The 17,373-nt window shown below is 31.9% G+C and overlaps 7 protein-coding genes across 7 annotated transcripts; 3 read left to right on the top strand and 4 right to left on the bottom strand.

Annotated features, from left to right (window-relative positions):
* Nucleotides 1–1,060: 1,060 nt before the first annotated feature.
* Nucleotides 1,061–1,540, bottom strand: LOC135953991 (cuticle protein 38-like). The gene is made up of 2 exons (XM_065504035.1): nucleotides 1,494–1,540; nucleotides 1,061–1,424 (listed from the first exon to the last, which is right to left on the bottom strand). Exons 1-2 carry the CDS (start codon nucleotides 1,503–1,505, stop codon nucleotides 1,110–1,112), a joined length of 327 nt encoding a protein of 108 aa, XP_065360107.1. The 5' UTR covers nucleotides 1,506–1,540; the 3' UTR covers nucleotides 1,061–1,109.
* A 456-nt stretch (nucleotides 1,541–1,996) lies between these two features.
* Nucleotides 1,997–2,447, top strand: LOC135954131 (cuticle protein 38-like). Its single transcript, XM_065504204.1, has 2 exons — nucleotides 1,997–2,008; nucleotides 2,077–2,447. Exons 1-2 carry the CDS (start codon nucleotides 1,997–1,999, stop codon nucleotides 2,389–2,391), a joined length of 327 nt encoding a protein of 108 aa, XP_065360276.1. The 3' UTR covers nucleotides 2,392–2,447.
* A 2,225-nt stretch (nucleotides 2,448–4,672) lies between these two features.
* On the bottom strand, nucleotides 4,673–5,157 carry LOC135954889 (cuticle protein 38-like). The gene is made up of 2 exons (XM_065505133.1): nucleotides 5,110–5,157; nucleotides 4,673–5,040 (listed from the first exon to the last, which is right to left on the bottom strand). The coding sequence occupies exons 1-2, from the start codon at nucleotides 5,119–5,121 to the stop codon at nucleotides 4,726–4,728; spliced, it is 327 nt and encodes a 108-aa protein (XP_065361205.1). The 5' UTR covers nucleotides 5,122–5,157; the 3' UTR covers nucleotides 4,673–4,725.
* A 1,775-nt stretch (nucleotides 5,158–6,932) lies between these two features.
* LOC135955180 (cuticle protein 38-like) lies at nucleotides 6,933–7,405 on the top strand. The gene is made up of 2 exons (XM_065505495.1): nucleotides 6,933–6,971; nucleotides 7,041–7,405. Exons 1-2 carry the CDS (start codon nucleotides 6,960–6,962, stop codon nucleotides 7,353–7,355), a joined length of 327 nt encoding a protein of 108 aa, XP_065361567.1. The 5' UTR covers nucleotides 6,933–6,959; the 3' UTR covers nucleotides 7,356–7,405.
* A 3,205-nt stretch (nucleotides 7,406–10,610) lies between these two features.
* On the bottom strand, nucleotides 10,611–11,062 carry LOC135954132 (cuticle protein 38-like). Its single transcript, XM_065504205.1, has 2 exons — nucleotides 11,051–11,062; nucleotides 10,611–10,981 (listed from the first exon to the last, which is right to left on the bottom strand). Exons 1-2 carry the CDS (start codon nucleotides 11,060–11,062, stop codon nucleotides 10,667–10,669), a joined length of 327 nt encoding a protein of 108 aa, XP_065360277.1. The 3' UTR covers nucleotides 10,611–10,666.
* Nucleotides 11,063–11,520: 458 nt separating this feature from the next.
* Nucleotides 11,521–12,002, top strand: LOC135953993 (cuticle protein 38-like). Its single transcript, XM_065504037.1, has 2 exons — nucleotides 11,521–11,562; nucleotides 11,632–12,002. The coding sequence occupies exons 1-2, from the start codon at nucleotides 11,551–11,553 to the stop codon at nucleotides 11,944–11,946; spliced, it is 327 nt and encodes a 108-aa protein (XP_065360109.1). The 5' UTR covers nucleotides 11,521–11,550; the 3' UTR covers nucleotides 11,947–12,002.
* A 959-nt stretch (nucleotides 12,003–12,961) lies between these two features.
* Nucleotides 12,962–14,434, bottom strand: LOC135954136 (uncharacterized). Its single transcript, XM_065504208.1, has one exon. The coding sequence runs from the start codon at nucleotides 14,432–14,434 to the stop codon at nucleotides 12,962–12,964; it is 1,473 nt and encodes a 490-aa protein (XP_065360280.1).
* Between the last annotated feature and the right edge of the window lie 2,939 nt (nucleotides 14,435–17,373).

Below are 17,373 nucleotides of genomic sequence, written 5' to 3' on the forward strand. Positions count from 1 at the left end.
TGATTTATTTAGAACTTTGGTATCTTTGGTGACCTCCACTGATATTTTCCGGCAAAAATTTTCGTAGAATATTTGAATCTTTAAATGTCCTTTTTGAAAGGACTTTTTTTGATTTTCTCTAAAAAAGGGTCAAATTGACCCCTAAAGAGAGGAGCTAGAGGGTTAAGATCTTCCACAAAAATGATCCCCATAAAATTCCACAATATAACTCTGACCATAAGAATTCTCTCACATATTAACTTACAACATTTTTTTCGGTTAGTATAATGCTACCTTCGATCAAAAAATTAAAACTTTGACCGAATGTAAAAAAAATTCAGACCAGCTGGACTATAAGTTTATTCTATAAAAATGATCTACTCAACATGCCCTTTCAGAATTATAGGGTCGCTATTCTGTTCCAAAAATGCTGTTGGACAGTGTTATTATAGATTTCTAGAAACAATGTTGAAAACAGGATGTTCTTGCGATAATAATAGCAGAACACTAAATATTAGCGGTATTCACAATGTATAGTACTTGGAATGATAATGTAGGAAAAATGCACAATATCAAAAAACTAAAAACAAAATACATTAGAAATTGAAATATTTGTCAATTAATAGCTTTTCTGCTTTTTTACTATGCCAAGTACTCTACATTGTGAATTCGGTTCAAAAGTGAAACTACCCTCTTGCAATTACTGAACAACTTACCATCTACCTTAATTAGAAGTAGTTTGGCAATGTCTGATATATAGCATTCAGAATTAATTCATAATAAAATCTATTCAACATTTGAATTATTATATTTTTGTTAATATAAATCTAATCCAAGATTTACTTATAGCCTCATTTTATAGAACGAAACGACAAACGTAAACAAAATTTTGTATGGAAAATATTCAAGTTTCAAACCCTTTTCCCAGTATTCTTCATACAAATTGCTTACGTTTCTGAACGCTTCATTTTACAAAATGAGGCCCTTAAATAAATTTTTTTTCAGAAAAAAATTAAGAATAATTTTTTAACGAAAATCTTCTATTGATTTAATATTTAGTAAAAAATAAAAGAAATTAAGGTTTCAGTATATCACATATTTGTTCATTTATTCAAATTCAATTCTCTGATCTACTTCTTCAACAAAAGAGGAGCAGCGAAGGGGGTGGCATAATGAGCAGCATAAGAAGCACCTACAAAGGGAGCAGCGGCATAAGCAGCAGGGGCGGCATGAACAACTGGTGCAGCAGCATAAGCAGCGGGGAAGGCAGCAGAGTGAGCGATGTGATGGGCATTGTAGGTGGAGGCATAAGGAGCTACGTAGGAAGCATGACCAACAACAGCGGGAGCAGCGGCATAAGTCAAAGGAGCAGAGTAGGCCAAAGGAGCTACAAGACCGGGTTTAGCAGCGGCAACAGCCAACAAAGCGAAGAAGCAAACAGCGATCTAAAATAATAAAAATTTCGTTTATTAAAATCAAATATCCTGTTAGGTTGTTGAAATATTAAAACTTACGAATTTGAACATTTTTGGTTGAGTTTGTGTGGTTTTGGTTGTGTTGTACAATTAGTAATTGTTAATGTTGGTGATAAAGATAACCGCTTTTATACTTTAAGTATGCTACTCGTATTGAACAGTTAAATTTAAATAATTTATGCTAAACGTAACTTTCAAATAGTGGTATATCTTACATACTCTAAATTTTAATAAGTATTTTAACTGTTATTTAATGGCTATTATGTTACTGTTATCAAACAATATAAAACTCGTAATGTTAGTCATTCAATAAGTTTAATTTTTTTATTTAAGGTTAGTAATTCATGATCATGGTTAAATTATAATGGCAAAATTTGTTTTTCGTTTATTAATGTTACAATTTGTTATTGAAATTATCCAAATTATTTACTTAGTCTCACCAACGCAAATAATAATTTTTAGTATAAAAGCCTTTAACTTTATTTCTAACTTTAACAATTACAAATTGTACAACAAACCTAAACAACTCTACTTAAATCAACATGTTCAAATTCGTAAGTTTTAATATTTCAACAATCATAAAGTGTATTTGATTTTAATAAATAAATTCTTATTATTTTAGATCGCTGTTTGCTTTTTCGCTTTGTTGGCTGTTGCCGCCGCTAAGCCCGGTCTTGTAGCTCCTTTGGCCTACTCTGCTCCTTTGACTTATGCCGCTGCCCCCGCTGTTGTTGGTCATGCTTCATATGTTGCTCCTTATGCCTCCACCTACAATGCCCACCATGTTGCTCACTCTGCTGCCTTCCCCGCTGCTTATGCTGCTGCTTCAGTTGTTCACGCCGCCCCTGCTGCTTATGCCGCTGCTCCCTTTGTAGGTGCTTCTTATGCTGCTCATTATGCCACCCCCTTCGCTGCTCCTCTTTTGTTGAAGAAGTAGATCAGAGAATTGAATTTGAATTGAAATAAATGATTTAACTACGAAAGACTGAAAAATTAATGTTTTTTTATTTTTTTAAATGAGGAATTTTGTTGGATACCTTGAAGATTAAGAAAATTATTTATTTAGTTTAATATTCAAAAAAGATATAAAATAAGTTTCTAGAGTATTGAGAAGACCATATAAAAATGACAGATCTTATAAATTATCTCCACGTTTTGATTTTCTTTTAATTTCAAGGTCAAAGAAAGTTAATTATTATTTGATACTCAAGCGAAATTTTCAAAAAAAAATATATATCTAAATTTAGTGTAATTTTTTCTTTGAGCCGTTGGGGCCATTTGCGGATATTTTATTCCATACTTTATGGGAACATGTCTTCTCTACACTCCAATAAACAAATCACAACTTTCTCAAAAAAAAGTATTTTTATTTTAAAATGAAAAAGTGCATTCTTACTGAGACACGCTTTATAAAAGTACTAGCTGAACCCGGTCCGCGTTGCTGGCCCTTACAATAATTCTGTTTTATATTGCATCTCGATTTGAATATACAGTGTCGGACAAAAAAAGGACGGACTTCCCCGACCTGACATCGCACCCGAAATACTGAGGTGGTCATTTGACAAAGTTGTAGCAGATATCTATAAGTATAGTGGCCTTAAAAACAGAAACGGATGTATTTAAGGCAAACGGGATATTATATTTATGAATTCATCTTAAGGACAGGGGATATACGTTTCTTTTTTTTATTTACTCGGGAGCAAACCACATACAAAACATGAATTTTCCAAATGTAAGCCAGCAATAGTCAACGATTGGCCTTATGCTTTGTCTTTGGAAATCTTTGGTATGCGTGGAATCATTACGTCTTCGCATTTTAATCTGCCACCGATGATTGTTGCCTCAATTAAATTTTATGAAAATTTGTTGATGGCCAATCGTGTTCCGTTGCATAATTTTGGCGCGTTTATGTTGCGGAGAAACATCATCTGTGATTCAACCTTCAATGTTTCAGTAGCATAATTGAGGCTTGTTCTTCGTTCATTACTGTGTCAATCGATTTGTATTTCATTGTTTCGCCAGTCAGATTCAATTAATACGCTCATTGACCTTGTTGACATCATCATTTTTTTGTACCAAAATTGCACATTCCAGCAATTGCACAGCCAATCCGAATTTTTGTAGTTGGTTGTAAGACTTGTGAATACCTTGTCGAAACGGATTGAATATTCATTTGCATATGGCAGAAGTTCGGCGGGAACGAAATCTGATTTGTCGACGTTGTTTACTATATTAGTTGTACTTTCGGAAATTTTGTTTATCATCGGTTGATAATATAAAAGCACAACGATATGAAAATTTGGTATGTACCGGACATGTTACACCAAATCATTCGCTTCAGAGTACACCACTGTGACCCACAGACCGAAAATCAAAAATCTGAAGATTCACTGAAAATTTTATAAAAATCGGTCCAGCCATATCTCCGGATCCACTATGCCGATTTCGTGCAAACTTCACATAAACCATCTACAGACCATCCCCAACGTACCCTGAGACCCGTTTTCGCAGTTAGTGGTGACATCAAAATGTACACTTCTTTTTATATATAAGATTAATCTGTATATATCAAAATTATTAAATAAATAAAAACAAATTGTTTTTTGTCGCAGTAAGATTTTAAGGCGATCTAGCTTTGTCCATCCATCCGTTTGTCTGTCGATTGAAAACACAAATAGGATCCAAACAAAAGATGCTAACTGGCTGAAATTTTTCACAAATGTTCTATGTTTGGTATTGAAAATGGGAAATATCGGATTTCATCTAGCCCCCTTACAAATGTCCCCCCGAAATACTGTTTAAGCAGTTATTAATGATGTAAATACATAGATTCATCTTAACATTTTTGTTATTATGCTTAACATAGACAAAATCTGATCACGGTAACTGTTTAAAAGAACAGTGATTTATAATTCACGTTCACTGAAAACGACAAACGACAAAACTTTATATATAAAAACTACTTCATACCGATCCGCAGGCTTGTGTTTCTACACTCCCAATGATTTGTTTAGAAAATAGACAATATGTATTTCAGCATTTATCTTATATTGGTTGATATGATCCTGAGTCGATCGGTATACTTTAAGGTGGATAACAGACTTATATTCATGGACGATACAAATAGGGTATAAAAAGCCTACATCAGTTCTTGGTATAGGATTGTTTCATTAATAACTAAAGTAATGTAGACCTAATAATTAAATACACAAGAGTAATATTTTTCAGTCTATCACAAGTTTGTTCATTTATTCAAATTCAATTCTCTGATCTACTTCTTCAACAAAAGAGGAGCAGCAAAGGGGGTGGCATAATGAGCAGCATAAGAAGCACCTACAAAGGGAGCAGAGGCATAAGCAGCAGGGGCGGCGTGAACAACTGGGGCAGCAGCATAAGCGGCAGGGAAGGCAGCAGAGTGAGCGATATGGTGGGCATTGTAGGTGGAGGCATAAGGAGCTACGTAGGAAGCATGACCAACAACAGCGGGAGCAGCAGCATAAGTCAAAGGAGCAGAGTAGGCCAAAGGAGCTACTAAACCGGGCTTAGCGGCGGCAACAGCCAACAAAGCGAAGAAGCAAACAGCGATCTAAAATAGGAAATATAGATTTTAATGATGAGATTTAGCAAAAAATTTTACAAAAATATTAAAACTTACGAATTTGAACATTTTTGGTTGAGTTGAGAGTGTTGAGGGTTGGTTGTACAATTAGTAATTGTTGAGGTTTAAGCCAGAGTTGAAGACTTTTATAGTTTAGTGTACTATTTTTGTAAACAAATAATTGGGCTTCATTAAATATGCCAGACATGATGGCATTTTAAAAGTCAGCAACAGCAAGGTGATATAGGTTTATAAAGTAAAAACACAGGTGGTTTTAATATTTCTATACAATATTGTATTTTGAACTAACAAATAACTTTAGATGTGTTTAAAAAAGAATTTCATAATTTAAGACAAATATTTGAGACAGAATACAATCATTTTGTATAATTAAAGCAATTACTTGATTTTGATTAATTAAATATTAATTTTAACTAAATAAGAGGAGAAAAAAGGCAAAAAGCTTTAGAGAAATTCTTTCTTTATTGTACTAAAGATCGAAGCAACATGAGTTCAAGTTCATAATACAGTGTACTCTCTCATAGAAAATAATTCAAAAGGATTTTTTTGGGACTGAAAAAAGTGTCCGTTTATGGGACGTGTCCGTTTTAGAGAGGTGTCCGCAAAGATAGTGAGAATTATAAACTTCGATTTAAATGAGAATTTTACAAATAGTTCAATAAATCATAAAATTTATTTAGGCCTTCTTCGTTATTAAGAAATGATGATGATCTCAAATCTGAAATTAGAAATTCTGTTTTTTGGAATCCATAGAGTTTGGAAATGTATAGAGTTTTTCTCGATCACTTTGTTTTAGTGAAATAACGATATTCCTAAAGTCGCAACTTCAAAGCGTCAGAAAAAAGTTATTTTAAAACTAATTTTGAATTTGTTTTGTTGAATAGATTTGAGTTTAACATTTTAAACAGAAAAATATTTGTAAAAATCGGTTGGCAAATGGCTGAGTTATGGTAATTTAAATTCAGGATGCTCCTCAACTAATGCAAAATACGGCTTATGTTCTTACGTGTTTTGGAAAGCTACTTTGATATTATTTTTCACTATGTTTGCCAATAAAAACCTTAAATATTTCTGAATAAAAGAGAATTGATGTATGAGAACCCCTGCTTATTTTTGGTGTAGTACAGTGTATTAAGTTTTAAAGACACTTGAAAAAGACAATATAAATCAATTTGCATCTTAAAATGAGAAGCGACAATGACTTTATTGCCCAATTCACAATTGGTGTCGTAGCGTCGTATCGTTGTATGTCGTAATTTTTTTTATTAATGTTTTGTTTTTGTTTCGAAAAATTTGTTTGGAAAATATTTATGACATACAATGCTACAATTGGGCAAATATGGTTATCAAACGATAGGCATTTCAAAAGCATTCGATTTAAAAATGTTCAACAAAATCTTGCTTATTTTTAGATTTGGGATAAGATTACCAATGAATTGTTAAGCTCTTTAATGATGGAAACAATATCAATACCAAACTCTCATTATAGGGATATATGTATACTTCGGAATGTTATTATAATATTTATTAATCACAGTTCCTTCCATAATGAGTTGTAACAAATTTGCATTCTTTTTAAATTTTTTAATTTGTATACAAATTAATATTACTGTTATCTAAAAATATAAATGACTAAATCAAAACAAAATGTAAAATTGTTTAGCCGTTAAAATATTTAAATATCATACTTCCATGCCTAAATAAAAGTTCAAGACAATAAAAATGTTAACCTGTCACGTATGGAATAATAAATTAACGAATTATTTTATTTACGATCAAATGTCACAGCTACTTTACTTAAGAGTATAAAAGACATTCGCTTCACCTGAAACATCAACAATTACAAATTGTACAACACAACCAAAACCACACAAACTCAACCAAAAATGTTCAAATTCGTAAGTTTTAATATTTCAACAACCATAAAGGATATTTGATTGTAATAAACGAAATTTTTATTATTTTAGATCGCTGTTTGCTTCTTCGCTTTGTTGGCTGTTGCCGCCGCTAAACCCGGTCTTGTAGCTCCTTTGGCCTACTCTGCTCCTTTGACTTATGCCGCTGCTCCTGCTGTTGTTGGTCATGCTTCCTATGTTGCTCCTTATGCCTCCACCTACAATGCCCATCACATTGCTCACTCTGCTGCCTTCCCTGCCACTTATGCTGCTGCCCCAGTTGTTCACGCCGCTCCTGCTGCTTATGCCGCTGCTCCCTTTGTAGGTGCTTCTTATGCTGCTCATTACGCCACCCCTTTCGCTGCTCCTCTTTTGTTGAAGAAGTAGATCAGAGAATTGAATTTGAATAAATAAACGAAATGTGATAGACTGAAAAATTTAACTTTCTTTGATTTATCTAGAAATGGATCTTATACCAAGAACTGTTTTAGGGTATTTTGTATGTGAGACCTTTTCAAATTAAGAAAGACAAATTGCAAATTACTGTATATTGTCTATAAAATGTTTACGTGTATATCGAAATTGGACCTTTAGGTCCAATTTTCATAAACCCTTCACAGTAAATCAGGCTAAATTTCGGCAATAATACGTCAAGTATTCACTTCCAAGTGCTCTATTGTTTCTGGTTTATCTGCATGGGACTTTACATATGCTCAGAAAAAATAATCTAATGGCTTCAAATCACATAAACAAGGTGGCCAGTTAACAGGACAATTTCATGAACTTATTCGTTCGCCAAATTTTTCTCTTAGTAAATTGATTGTACAACGCGATGTGTGACTTATAGTTGAGGCACGAAAAACTTAGTAAAGGCTGTCTCTATACCGCTCACCGTTGACTGTAACGTTCTGATCATCGTTATTTGTGAAGCCTACCAAACAGTGAAATGGTGTTTCGACAATTGCTTCATGATTATCATCGCTCCAAATGCGGCAATTCTGTTTATAGACATAGCCATTTAACTAAAAGTGTGCTTCACCATTGAACAAAATTTTCAAATTAAATTGAGGGTAAATTTTTCCATCGGCCCATTCATTAAATATAGGCCGCGAACAATGAACGTGAGGCTTCAATTCCTCTACAAGTTGAATCTTGTAAACACGCAAACCAAGATTCTTATACAAAATTTACATAAAGTAGATGGATACAAGTTTAATTTGAATTAATAAAAATGCAATCATTTAAAGGTTAAACAGATTTTATTATGAATGTTAATTCTGAATTTCCTAAACATTTATCTATATACATTAGAGTGTCCCTTAGAATTAAATTTTTGGAAATGTTGAGACGGTACCCCCTGACAACTTGTGTAATGACATAAAATACCACCAACAAAATGTTTAGCTTGTTCTAAGAAGGGCAACCCGTGCCGACTTAGCGATTTAGTTTTGAGGTGCATTTACAAGGGGAAAAAAGGAATTTTTTTCAGTTTTTGTAAAAATTTTGCCATTAAATAATTACTTTTGCAATTTAATTTATAAGAATCGAAATGTGTACGTAATTGTCGTTCTAATAAGATATAAAAGACAAAAATTGGTTAAAAAATGTTAAAGTTATTAAAAAATCGCCAGGCCATTAACGTGTCTCAGGCCACTAGAACATGAAATGTAGGAACAAAATTAACATATTTTGATAAATATTAAAATAAAAGTTTATCTTTACTTAGAATATATCCGTATTTACTTGTATATGAGTGTTTGTCTTCGTAGGATACCGTTAACCTATTCCCAGGTATGACCAAAAAAAAATATTTTTTTTAACGGCAGTTTCAAAATTCCATTTTCAAATTTTTAAAAAATTTGTTAAACAAATTTCAGAATTTTTTGATCATCACATGGGGATTTATTAACAACATAATAGGGAATAAAAATATGAAAAAAATATGACAATACCTCCTATAGTTTTTCCGTGCCAGCGAGTTAAATTTTGAAATTTTCGAGAAAAACTAATATTTTGGCCATATTTTGGAGAATGAGCCGAATTTCCTTACTGTTATGATTTTAAAGTAAAATCTATTCAGAATAGTATAGTCCAGGTTATTTAAAATATAGTCTGAAACTTTTACTAAAATCGGAAAACTTTAACCCTTAAATCGTGAAGGTCAAAGTTCAAATTTTTCAATACTACTGAGCGGTCAGCTAGTATTCTATATATTTTTTCCATTTTTTTTAAACCTAACATAGTTGTTGACTTTTGAAATTAAATAAAAATCGTAAAATATCAACCACTCATTTTAGAAAAAACTCAATTTTAATTTCAAAATGTGTCAAATTTGACCCGAATATCTTAAGAAAACAATAGCTTTGGTATTTACAAGGGGAATCCCAGTTTCCCTTTTGGTTTTTTTTAACATGGAATTGAGAAAAGGGAAAAAACTCCCGGGGAATTTTTTTTTCATAATTGGGCTGATAATGTTCAGCAAGTCTGATGAAAAGAGACGGATATATGTTAGTGCTACCAAAGCTCTGAACATATTTAACTTAATTGTGCGAAAAAAAAATTTAAGATTTTAGCTCCAGGTCAAATTTAACCCAATGACAGATTTGTGTTTCTAAAACGTAGTTGTTGATATTTGAAATTAAATAAAATTCATGAAATATCAAAAATATCAACCACTCACTTTTAGAAAAAATTAAATTTTAATATCAAAATGGGTCGAATTTGACCCGAAGACCTTGTGAACGTTAAAAGAAGTAATCAAAATTAGAATTAAAAAGTATTTAAGCGTTTTAAAAAGGCTTATTTTTTCTAATTAAAATACATGTATGTATATTCTTTATCATACGTATGAGATCTTTAATATAAAATAAAACTTATTTTCTTCTTATTTCTAGGCGTTTTAATATTTTGCCAAAAAACCGGTTAACCGGTTATTATTAAATAACCGAAACCGAAACCGGTTTATATTAAATTGCAATTTTTCGAAGAAACCGAAAACCGGTTTCTAAAAAATGTCGAAGAATCGATCGCCCTAATACATACGTATGATATTATATGTCAACCATTACTAAACTACTTCTAAGTAATGTAAATGGTATTAAGTAATCATTAAGCAGTAAATGGTTCAGTAATTGCTAGTCATTACCCAGTTTTTGCTGGGATATTTCCTGTTATATGTTAAAAAATTATACACCGATTTCATGTTTCAATTGACGTCTAAAAAAATTAGTTATTTAGAGGTATTAACAATGATTTTATAATAAAATTTCGTTATAATGCCAAAAAAAAAGTCAGTCAAGTGCTTTGGCATAGAAATTTAAAATAATCAGAAATCGGAGTTAATATATTTGGTTAATAAAGGAACCACATATAATAAAAAATTCTCCTAATTAAGCTTTTTAATAAATTTGCAAATTTATTTTGTAAAAAACTATTTTATAAATTTATATATTTATGTAGCCATTGCTAAATTTCTGTACTTCTTAAGTGATATTTTCAATACTCAAGAATATATATAAATGATGAAAAACTTTCAGTATTATTGTCTAAGGAAAGTTTTTTTGTTTCAAAAAAACATAAACTAATTAAATGATTTTCATAAATCCTAAGATTCATGAAACAAATAAAATTATAAACCCAAAGTTTTCAGTCTTTTGTAATTAATTCATTTATTTTTTATTCAAATTCAATTCTCTGATCTACTTCTTCAACAAAAGAGGAGCAGCGAAGGGGGTGGCGTAATGAGCAGCGTATGAAGCACCTACAAAGGGAGCAGCGGCATAAGCAGCAGGGGCGGCGTGAACAACTGGGGCAGCAGCATAAGTGGCAGGGAAGGCAGCTGAGTGAGCGATGTGATGGGCATTGTAGGTGGAGGCATAAGGAGCTACGTAGGAAGCATGACCAACAACAGCGGGAGCAGCGGCATAAGTCAAAGGAGCAGAGTAGGCCAAGGGAGCTACAAGACCGGGTTTAGCGGAGGCAACAGCCAACAAAGCGAAGAAGCAAACAGCGATCTAAAATAATAAGAATTTCGTTTATTAAAATCAAATATCCTTTATGGTTGTTGAAATATTAAAACTTACGAATTTGAACATGTTGATTTAGTTAGAGTTTTTTAGGTTTGTTGTACAATTTGTAATTGTTAATGTTTATAATAAAGTCAAAGGCTTTTATACTCTACAATTATTATATGAATTTGTGACTAACTAAATAATTTGGTTAATTTCAATAACAATTTGTAACTTTAATAAAAGAAAAACAAAATTTGCTAATATAATTTAGCCCTGATCATGAATTGTCGATCGACCTTACAAATAAAAAATAATAAAATCATTAAATGTATATCATTACGAATTTTATGTTGTCCACAAAATAACCGTTAAAATGCATATTTAAATTTAGCCTATATAAAAAAACAAAACAATCTTAAGAGTCACGTTTAGCATAAATTGCTTAAATTAAATTATTTAATACGAATAGCAAACTCACACACAAATTTATAGTATAAAAGCCTTTAACTATATCTTCAACATTAACAATTACAAATTGTACAACAAACCAAAACTACACAAACTTAAACAAAATGTTCAAATTCGTAAGTTTTAATATTTCTACAACCATAAAGGATATTTGATTTTAATAAAAGAAATTCTTATTATTTTAGATCGCTGTTTGCTTCTTCGCTTTGTTGGCTGTTGCCGCCGCTAAGCCCGGTCTTGTAGCTCCCTTGGCCTACTCTGCTCCTTTGACTTATGCCGCTGCTCCCGCTGTTGTTGGTCATGCTTCCTATGTAGCTCCTTATGCCTCCACCTACAATGCCCATCACATTGCTCACTCTGCTGCCTTCCCTGCCACTTATGCTGCTGCCCCAGTTGTTCACGCCGCCCCTGCTGCTTATGCCGCTGCTCCCTTTGTAGGTGCTTCTTATGCTGCTCATTATGCCACCCCCTTCGCAGCTCCTCTTTTGTTGAAGAAGTAGATCAGAGAATTGAATTTGAATTGAAATAAATGATTTAACTACGAAAGACTGAAAAATATGAGTTTATAATTTATTAATAGTGAGGAAATTGTTTTGTTGGTTCAAGATTTTATAAAATAATTTATTAAAGAGTTTTGTTTTCTGAAAAAACTCTGTAGTGTCAACAAAACGTTGTAAAGCTCCTTAAAGGTAGGATCACACGATTGCCGCAATGCACCAATTATTGGTCTATTTTATACGTCAATCGTGTGATTTCACAACTTATTGGCTCATATGTCAAACCACAACAATATTGTGCTTATTTGGCCCACTCAAATGCAACCCTGGTACGGCAATCATGTGAATGCTTGATAGGCAACATGCACCAATAAAAAAGTTAAAAATACACCAATATTTATTGTGTTCTAGTGCGGCAATCAAAGAAGACAATTAGCGCCAATATTAATTTTTGTAAATGAAATATTGTTTTTGTGAGCCACTCTCTGACCCACATACATCTTTTAACATTTCTTTATTAATTTTTTTATATGATAATTAAGGCCGACGCAATTTTCTTTTTTTATTTAACAAATATTTTTTTCAAAAATAGATTGTTTTTACTAGTTTTCTATTTATGACCAATGATGTTGACAATTTTAGTTTTTAAGATTCCAATCTTACGGGCTATTTATGGTCAATCATTTGTTACCAAATGTGTAAATAAAAATCAAAGTATTTTCATTTTTATTATTATTTACCCAACGTTTCGTTTGTTCGTTTCAAACTTCTTCAGGGGTTTTCTTTTATTGTTGAATTCTAGCGACAAAAACATATAAATATTTTATTATAAATCATTGAAAAACTTAAGATATCACAGTTCAACTTACGAAATTCTATTGTTTACATTGTCAATTAACTTATTATTTAAAAAACTGGACTTCACGACACAGAATTAATAAATAAATAAATAATCATTACAACACAAACATATACTATAAGTCAAACTTAATACTAATATCACAGAACTTCAACTGATTTAATAATTAAATATTGCAGCGGAATATTGCAGTTTTGTGTTATCCTTGTCCTCTTTCGTGTTCATTGTATTGTGTATTTTTTGTTGTATTCTTAAGCTTTCAACAGTGTATCGTTTGTTCTCTTTTTGTTCTCTGTCCAATATCTTAATATTGTCAAAATCCATCTTATGATTGCACTCCTTTACGTGCAGAGATAATGCCGTCGTTATTTTTCCTTTTTCAATATCTGTTTTGTGTTCATTAACTCTCGTCCCCAACATTCTCTTTGTCGTACCAATGTAAACCAAGTTACATCTCTCCCTTTCATTACCGTCACATTTTATCTCATAGACCACATTATCACTCTTAAGTTTGTCAATTTTTGTTTTGTTGTTTGTAAATAGATGCCTCAGTGTCATATTTGATTTGTAAGCTATTGTTGTTGTTTTCTCTGTGATCATTCTCTTCATTGTTTTTGTCTCCGTTAGTTTGGGAATAAATGGTACACTGTAAAAAACTTTTTCCTCCTCAGTGTTTGGATTTTTCTGCTGTTTTTCATATTTTAGTACTTTGTTGATTAAATTGTTCGTCATATATGTTGGGTAACTATTCTTTGTAAGTATTTTTCTTATTCTATTAATATTGGTTTTCCTGTATTCAACATCACTTATCTGTAATACTTTCCTTATTAAATTCGTCGCTGTACTTATCTTCATTTTCAATGGTTGTGTAGAGTTGAAGTTAACCATTCTACCTGAAGATGTGGGTTTCGTGTACCAATTTGTCTTTATTCTTCCATTATCCTTGATGATATTGATGTCCAGATACGGTATTGACATATTCTTCTCGCGTTCTATTGTAAATTGTATCTTATTGTGATAAACGTTCATTGTTTTTAATATCTTCTCTTCGTCCGATTTCCTTATAATCGCAAACAAGTCATCCACATACTTAGTGATAAACTTAATCTCTATATTATTAGCCCTTAATTCGTCAATTACATCGTCCAGTAGTGTGTCAAGTACAATATTTGCAATTGTTGGCGATAGGGGGTTTCCCATTGGCATACCATATGTTTGATGGTAAAATTTATTGTCAAAAGTGAGATAGTTATTATCAGTTAAACAAAACTGAAGAATTTTCAAAAATGTTTGCCTTGGTATTGCCGTGTGTTCCTTAAGTGTTTTCCATTTGTCAAGTATATTCCTTATAGCCAAGTGAATCGGTATATTAGTGAATAATGATACCACGTCGAAAGAGACCATAATATCGTCATTTTCCAATGAGACGCTTTCCAGTTTTCGTTTTAATTCTACTGAATTTTGTATATTGTATTTGGGCGACACAATATTCCTCAAAATTGTTCCAATATACTTCGAAAGACTGTAACACGGTACCTTCATGGATGCAGATATCGGTCGAAGTGGTATTCCGTCTTTGTGTATCTTTGGCAGTCCATATAACTCAGGTGCTGCTGCCGCTTGTGTCGTCATGTTGAATTTCTCGTATCTGGTAATGTACCCATCTTTTCCCAATTGTGTAATTAAGTTATTGTTCCTTTTCTGAAGACTAGTTGTTGGGTCAATTTCAATTTTCCTGTATGTGCTCTTGTCATCTAATAATTGGTACATTTTCTCCATATAATCTCTCCTATATAATATCACAGTTTTATTCCCCTTGTCTGCCGTAGTTATAATTATGTCCTTCTCGTGTTTCTTAATGAAGTTCCTGGTGACCTCGTATATACTCAGTATAAATTTATCTTTCTCCGTATTCCTAAGATTCCTTTTGAAGTATGCAATTCTGTTCGCTATTTTCGATCGCGTTATGTCCTTTTCTGTATCATCTTTTATACCCTGAACCCATTGTTCCATGTCAGCTATAAGCGGTATAGGTGTGAAATTCTTTCTATCTACTGGTATTGCAAACTTGTTCCCCAGTGATAATAACCATTTATGTTCCATTTCAAACTCTATACTCGTGTGGTTAATAAACCAGTCGTCATTGTATACGAGGTTCAGTTTCTCAAACTTCTCGTGTTTCAATTTCGTCATCTTCATTGAATGTGTAAGTTTTATCCTCGATCTGATATTGTAAAATTTATCCCACTGTTGGTTCTTGAATTTCGTAAGTTCCATTTTGTCAAGTGTATTTTTCATCTCCTTTTCAATCTTTCTGATCTCTGATCTTGTATATGTTGTGTTTGTATGTGTATCTTTTATCTCTATGTTCAATAACTTTGCGTGTAAGTTTGTCTCTATTTTCTCTATGTCTATCCGTGATGTTTTTGTTGTAACTAATTGTTTTAATGTTCTTGTACTGTTTCTTACATGTGTTGGTATGATTCCCATGTGTCTGCATTCTTGTAAATTTATGTAAACAAAACAAAATTTAAAATCTAGCACAACAGCTGTTTCTCTGAGTTGCCGTAAACTAGAACAATCGTGTGACTGAAATGCGACAATTATTGCCACTAAATCGCTTTGCGCCAATTTACGACAATCAAATTTATATAAAATGAAGCAATCATGTGACTGCACAGAATTTGATTGGGACAATTTCTTTATTGGGCCCCAATTCAGCACAATAAAAATTGTATTAAAATGGTTCATTGCGGCAATCGTGTGATCCTACCTTAAAAGTGAAATCCATGTTATTTCGAACCGTTTGAGATTTTTGTATAAAAATATGGTTGATCACGAAATAATGTCCTTTTTCTATTTAAGAGTGTCTTATGCTCTGAAATATGGATTATCTAAAATTAAAGTCCTCTTTTCATTTAGACACATATTAACAAATTTATAACTCGATTTTTATAGGGATTTTTGTCGTGATCACTATAATGTATATTTTCTAATTTGAAGGGAAATATAAAAAAAATTCTTTAATACAAATAATATCCGTTTTTTATTTAGACGCATTTTAACAAAATTTAAAAGTTGATTTTAAAAGGAAAATTTGATTTCCTTATTATGATGATTTCAATATTACTTGATTTTTCATCAAGACGTATTTTAACAATGTTATACACGCAGAGAAAAATCATGGTTGTGGTAAACATAACCTAAGATCAATATATTATGATCAGACTTATGATTGTAGTCAAAAGATATTATCCTCATTATTAGTATCATAAAATATCATATTATGATCAAAAAAAGGCGTAATATAATTGGTATACATGATCATAATATGTGCTGAAGCAATCATATTGTGATCCAAAGCAATCATCATTAAAAGTTATTTATGGGAATACAAACTTTAATTTTAATAGGTTTTAGTTTTCGTTATACCCTACACCACCATAGTGGGGGGGGGGGTATAATGCGTTTGTGCAGATGTTTGCAACGCCCAAAAATATTAGTCTAACACCCTCCTTAAAGTATACCGATCGACTTAGAATCACTTTCTGAGTCGATTAAACGATGTCCATCCGTCCGTCTGGTTGGCTGGCTGGCTGTCCATGTAAACCTTGTGCGCAGAGTACAGGTCGCAATTTTGAAGATATTTCGATAAAATTTAGTACATATTATTTGTTCGGACCAAGGACTAAACCTATTTAAATTGACTGAAATCGGTCCATTATTTCACCTAGCCCCCATACAAATGTCCTTCCGAAATTGGACTTTATCGGTCATAAATGTTTAATTTATAAATGTATCTTCACAAATTGCGCTCCAAATAAGTTTTATATATACAAAATTCATGTCACCAAAGTTTGTTACGATCGGTCCATAATTAGTCATAGCTCCCATATAGACCCGCTTCCGAAAATCACTTTAACGTGCTTAAATCACTTAAAAATGTTGGTATATACACAAAATTCAACATAAATATCTTTCATATAGACATAAATCACACGACCTAATTTTATGGTGATCGGTCCATAATTGATCATAGCCCCCACTTCCGAAAAAAAACTCACGAATATAAATTATTGATATTTTAAAAGAAAAATATTTGTACTCATTTATTTGGTGTAGGGTATTATATGGTCGGGCTTTACCGACCATACTTTCTTTCTGGTTTTAATGTACAAAATTGCCAATTAAAATATTATTGATAAATTTACTGAAATTTATTGTTGTTCGCATTAGGAAAGCTAAAGATATTTTACAAATAAAACTATAGAGGGAATGAGAATTACAGACATTTAAAATTTATTTGTAAAAATATCATAGCTTAGGAAACACCAACAATAGACACTAATGCAAAAGCAGTCTACAATTGGTGAAAACAAAATACTACTAAAAGTAATCATATTTTGTTTGCATCTTAAACATATTATGAGTACGCATACAGAAACTTGACATTTAATGGTTATATGTAAGTTTAAATGATTGTACATACTATTATGTATTTACCTATTTATCATTACTAGCATAACCCGGTGCACTTCGCTACCCCTACCCTAGGAAAATTAAAAAAATAT

This window comes from Calliphora vicina, chromosome 3, assembly GCF_958450345.1.
Source record: "Calliphora vicina chromosome 3, idCalVici1.1, whole genome shotgun sequence".
NCBI lineage: Eukaryota > Metazoa > Arthropoda > Insecta > Diptera > Calliphoridae > Calliphora > Calliphora vicina.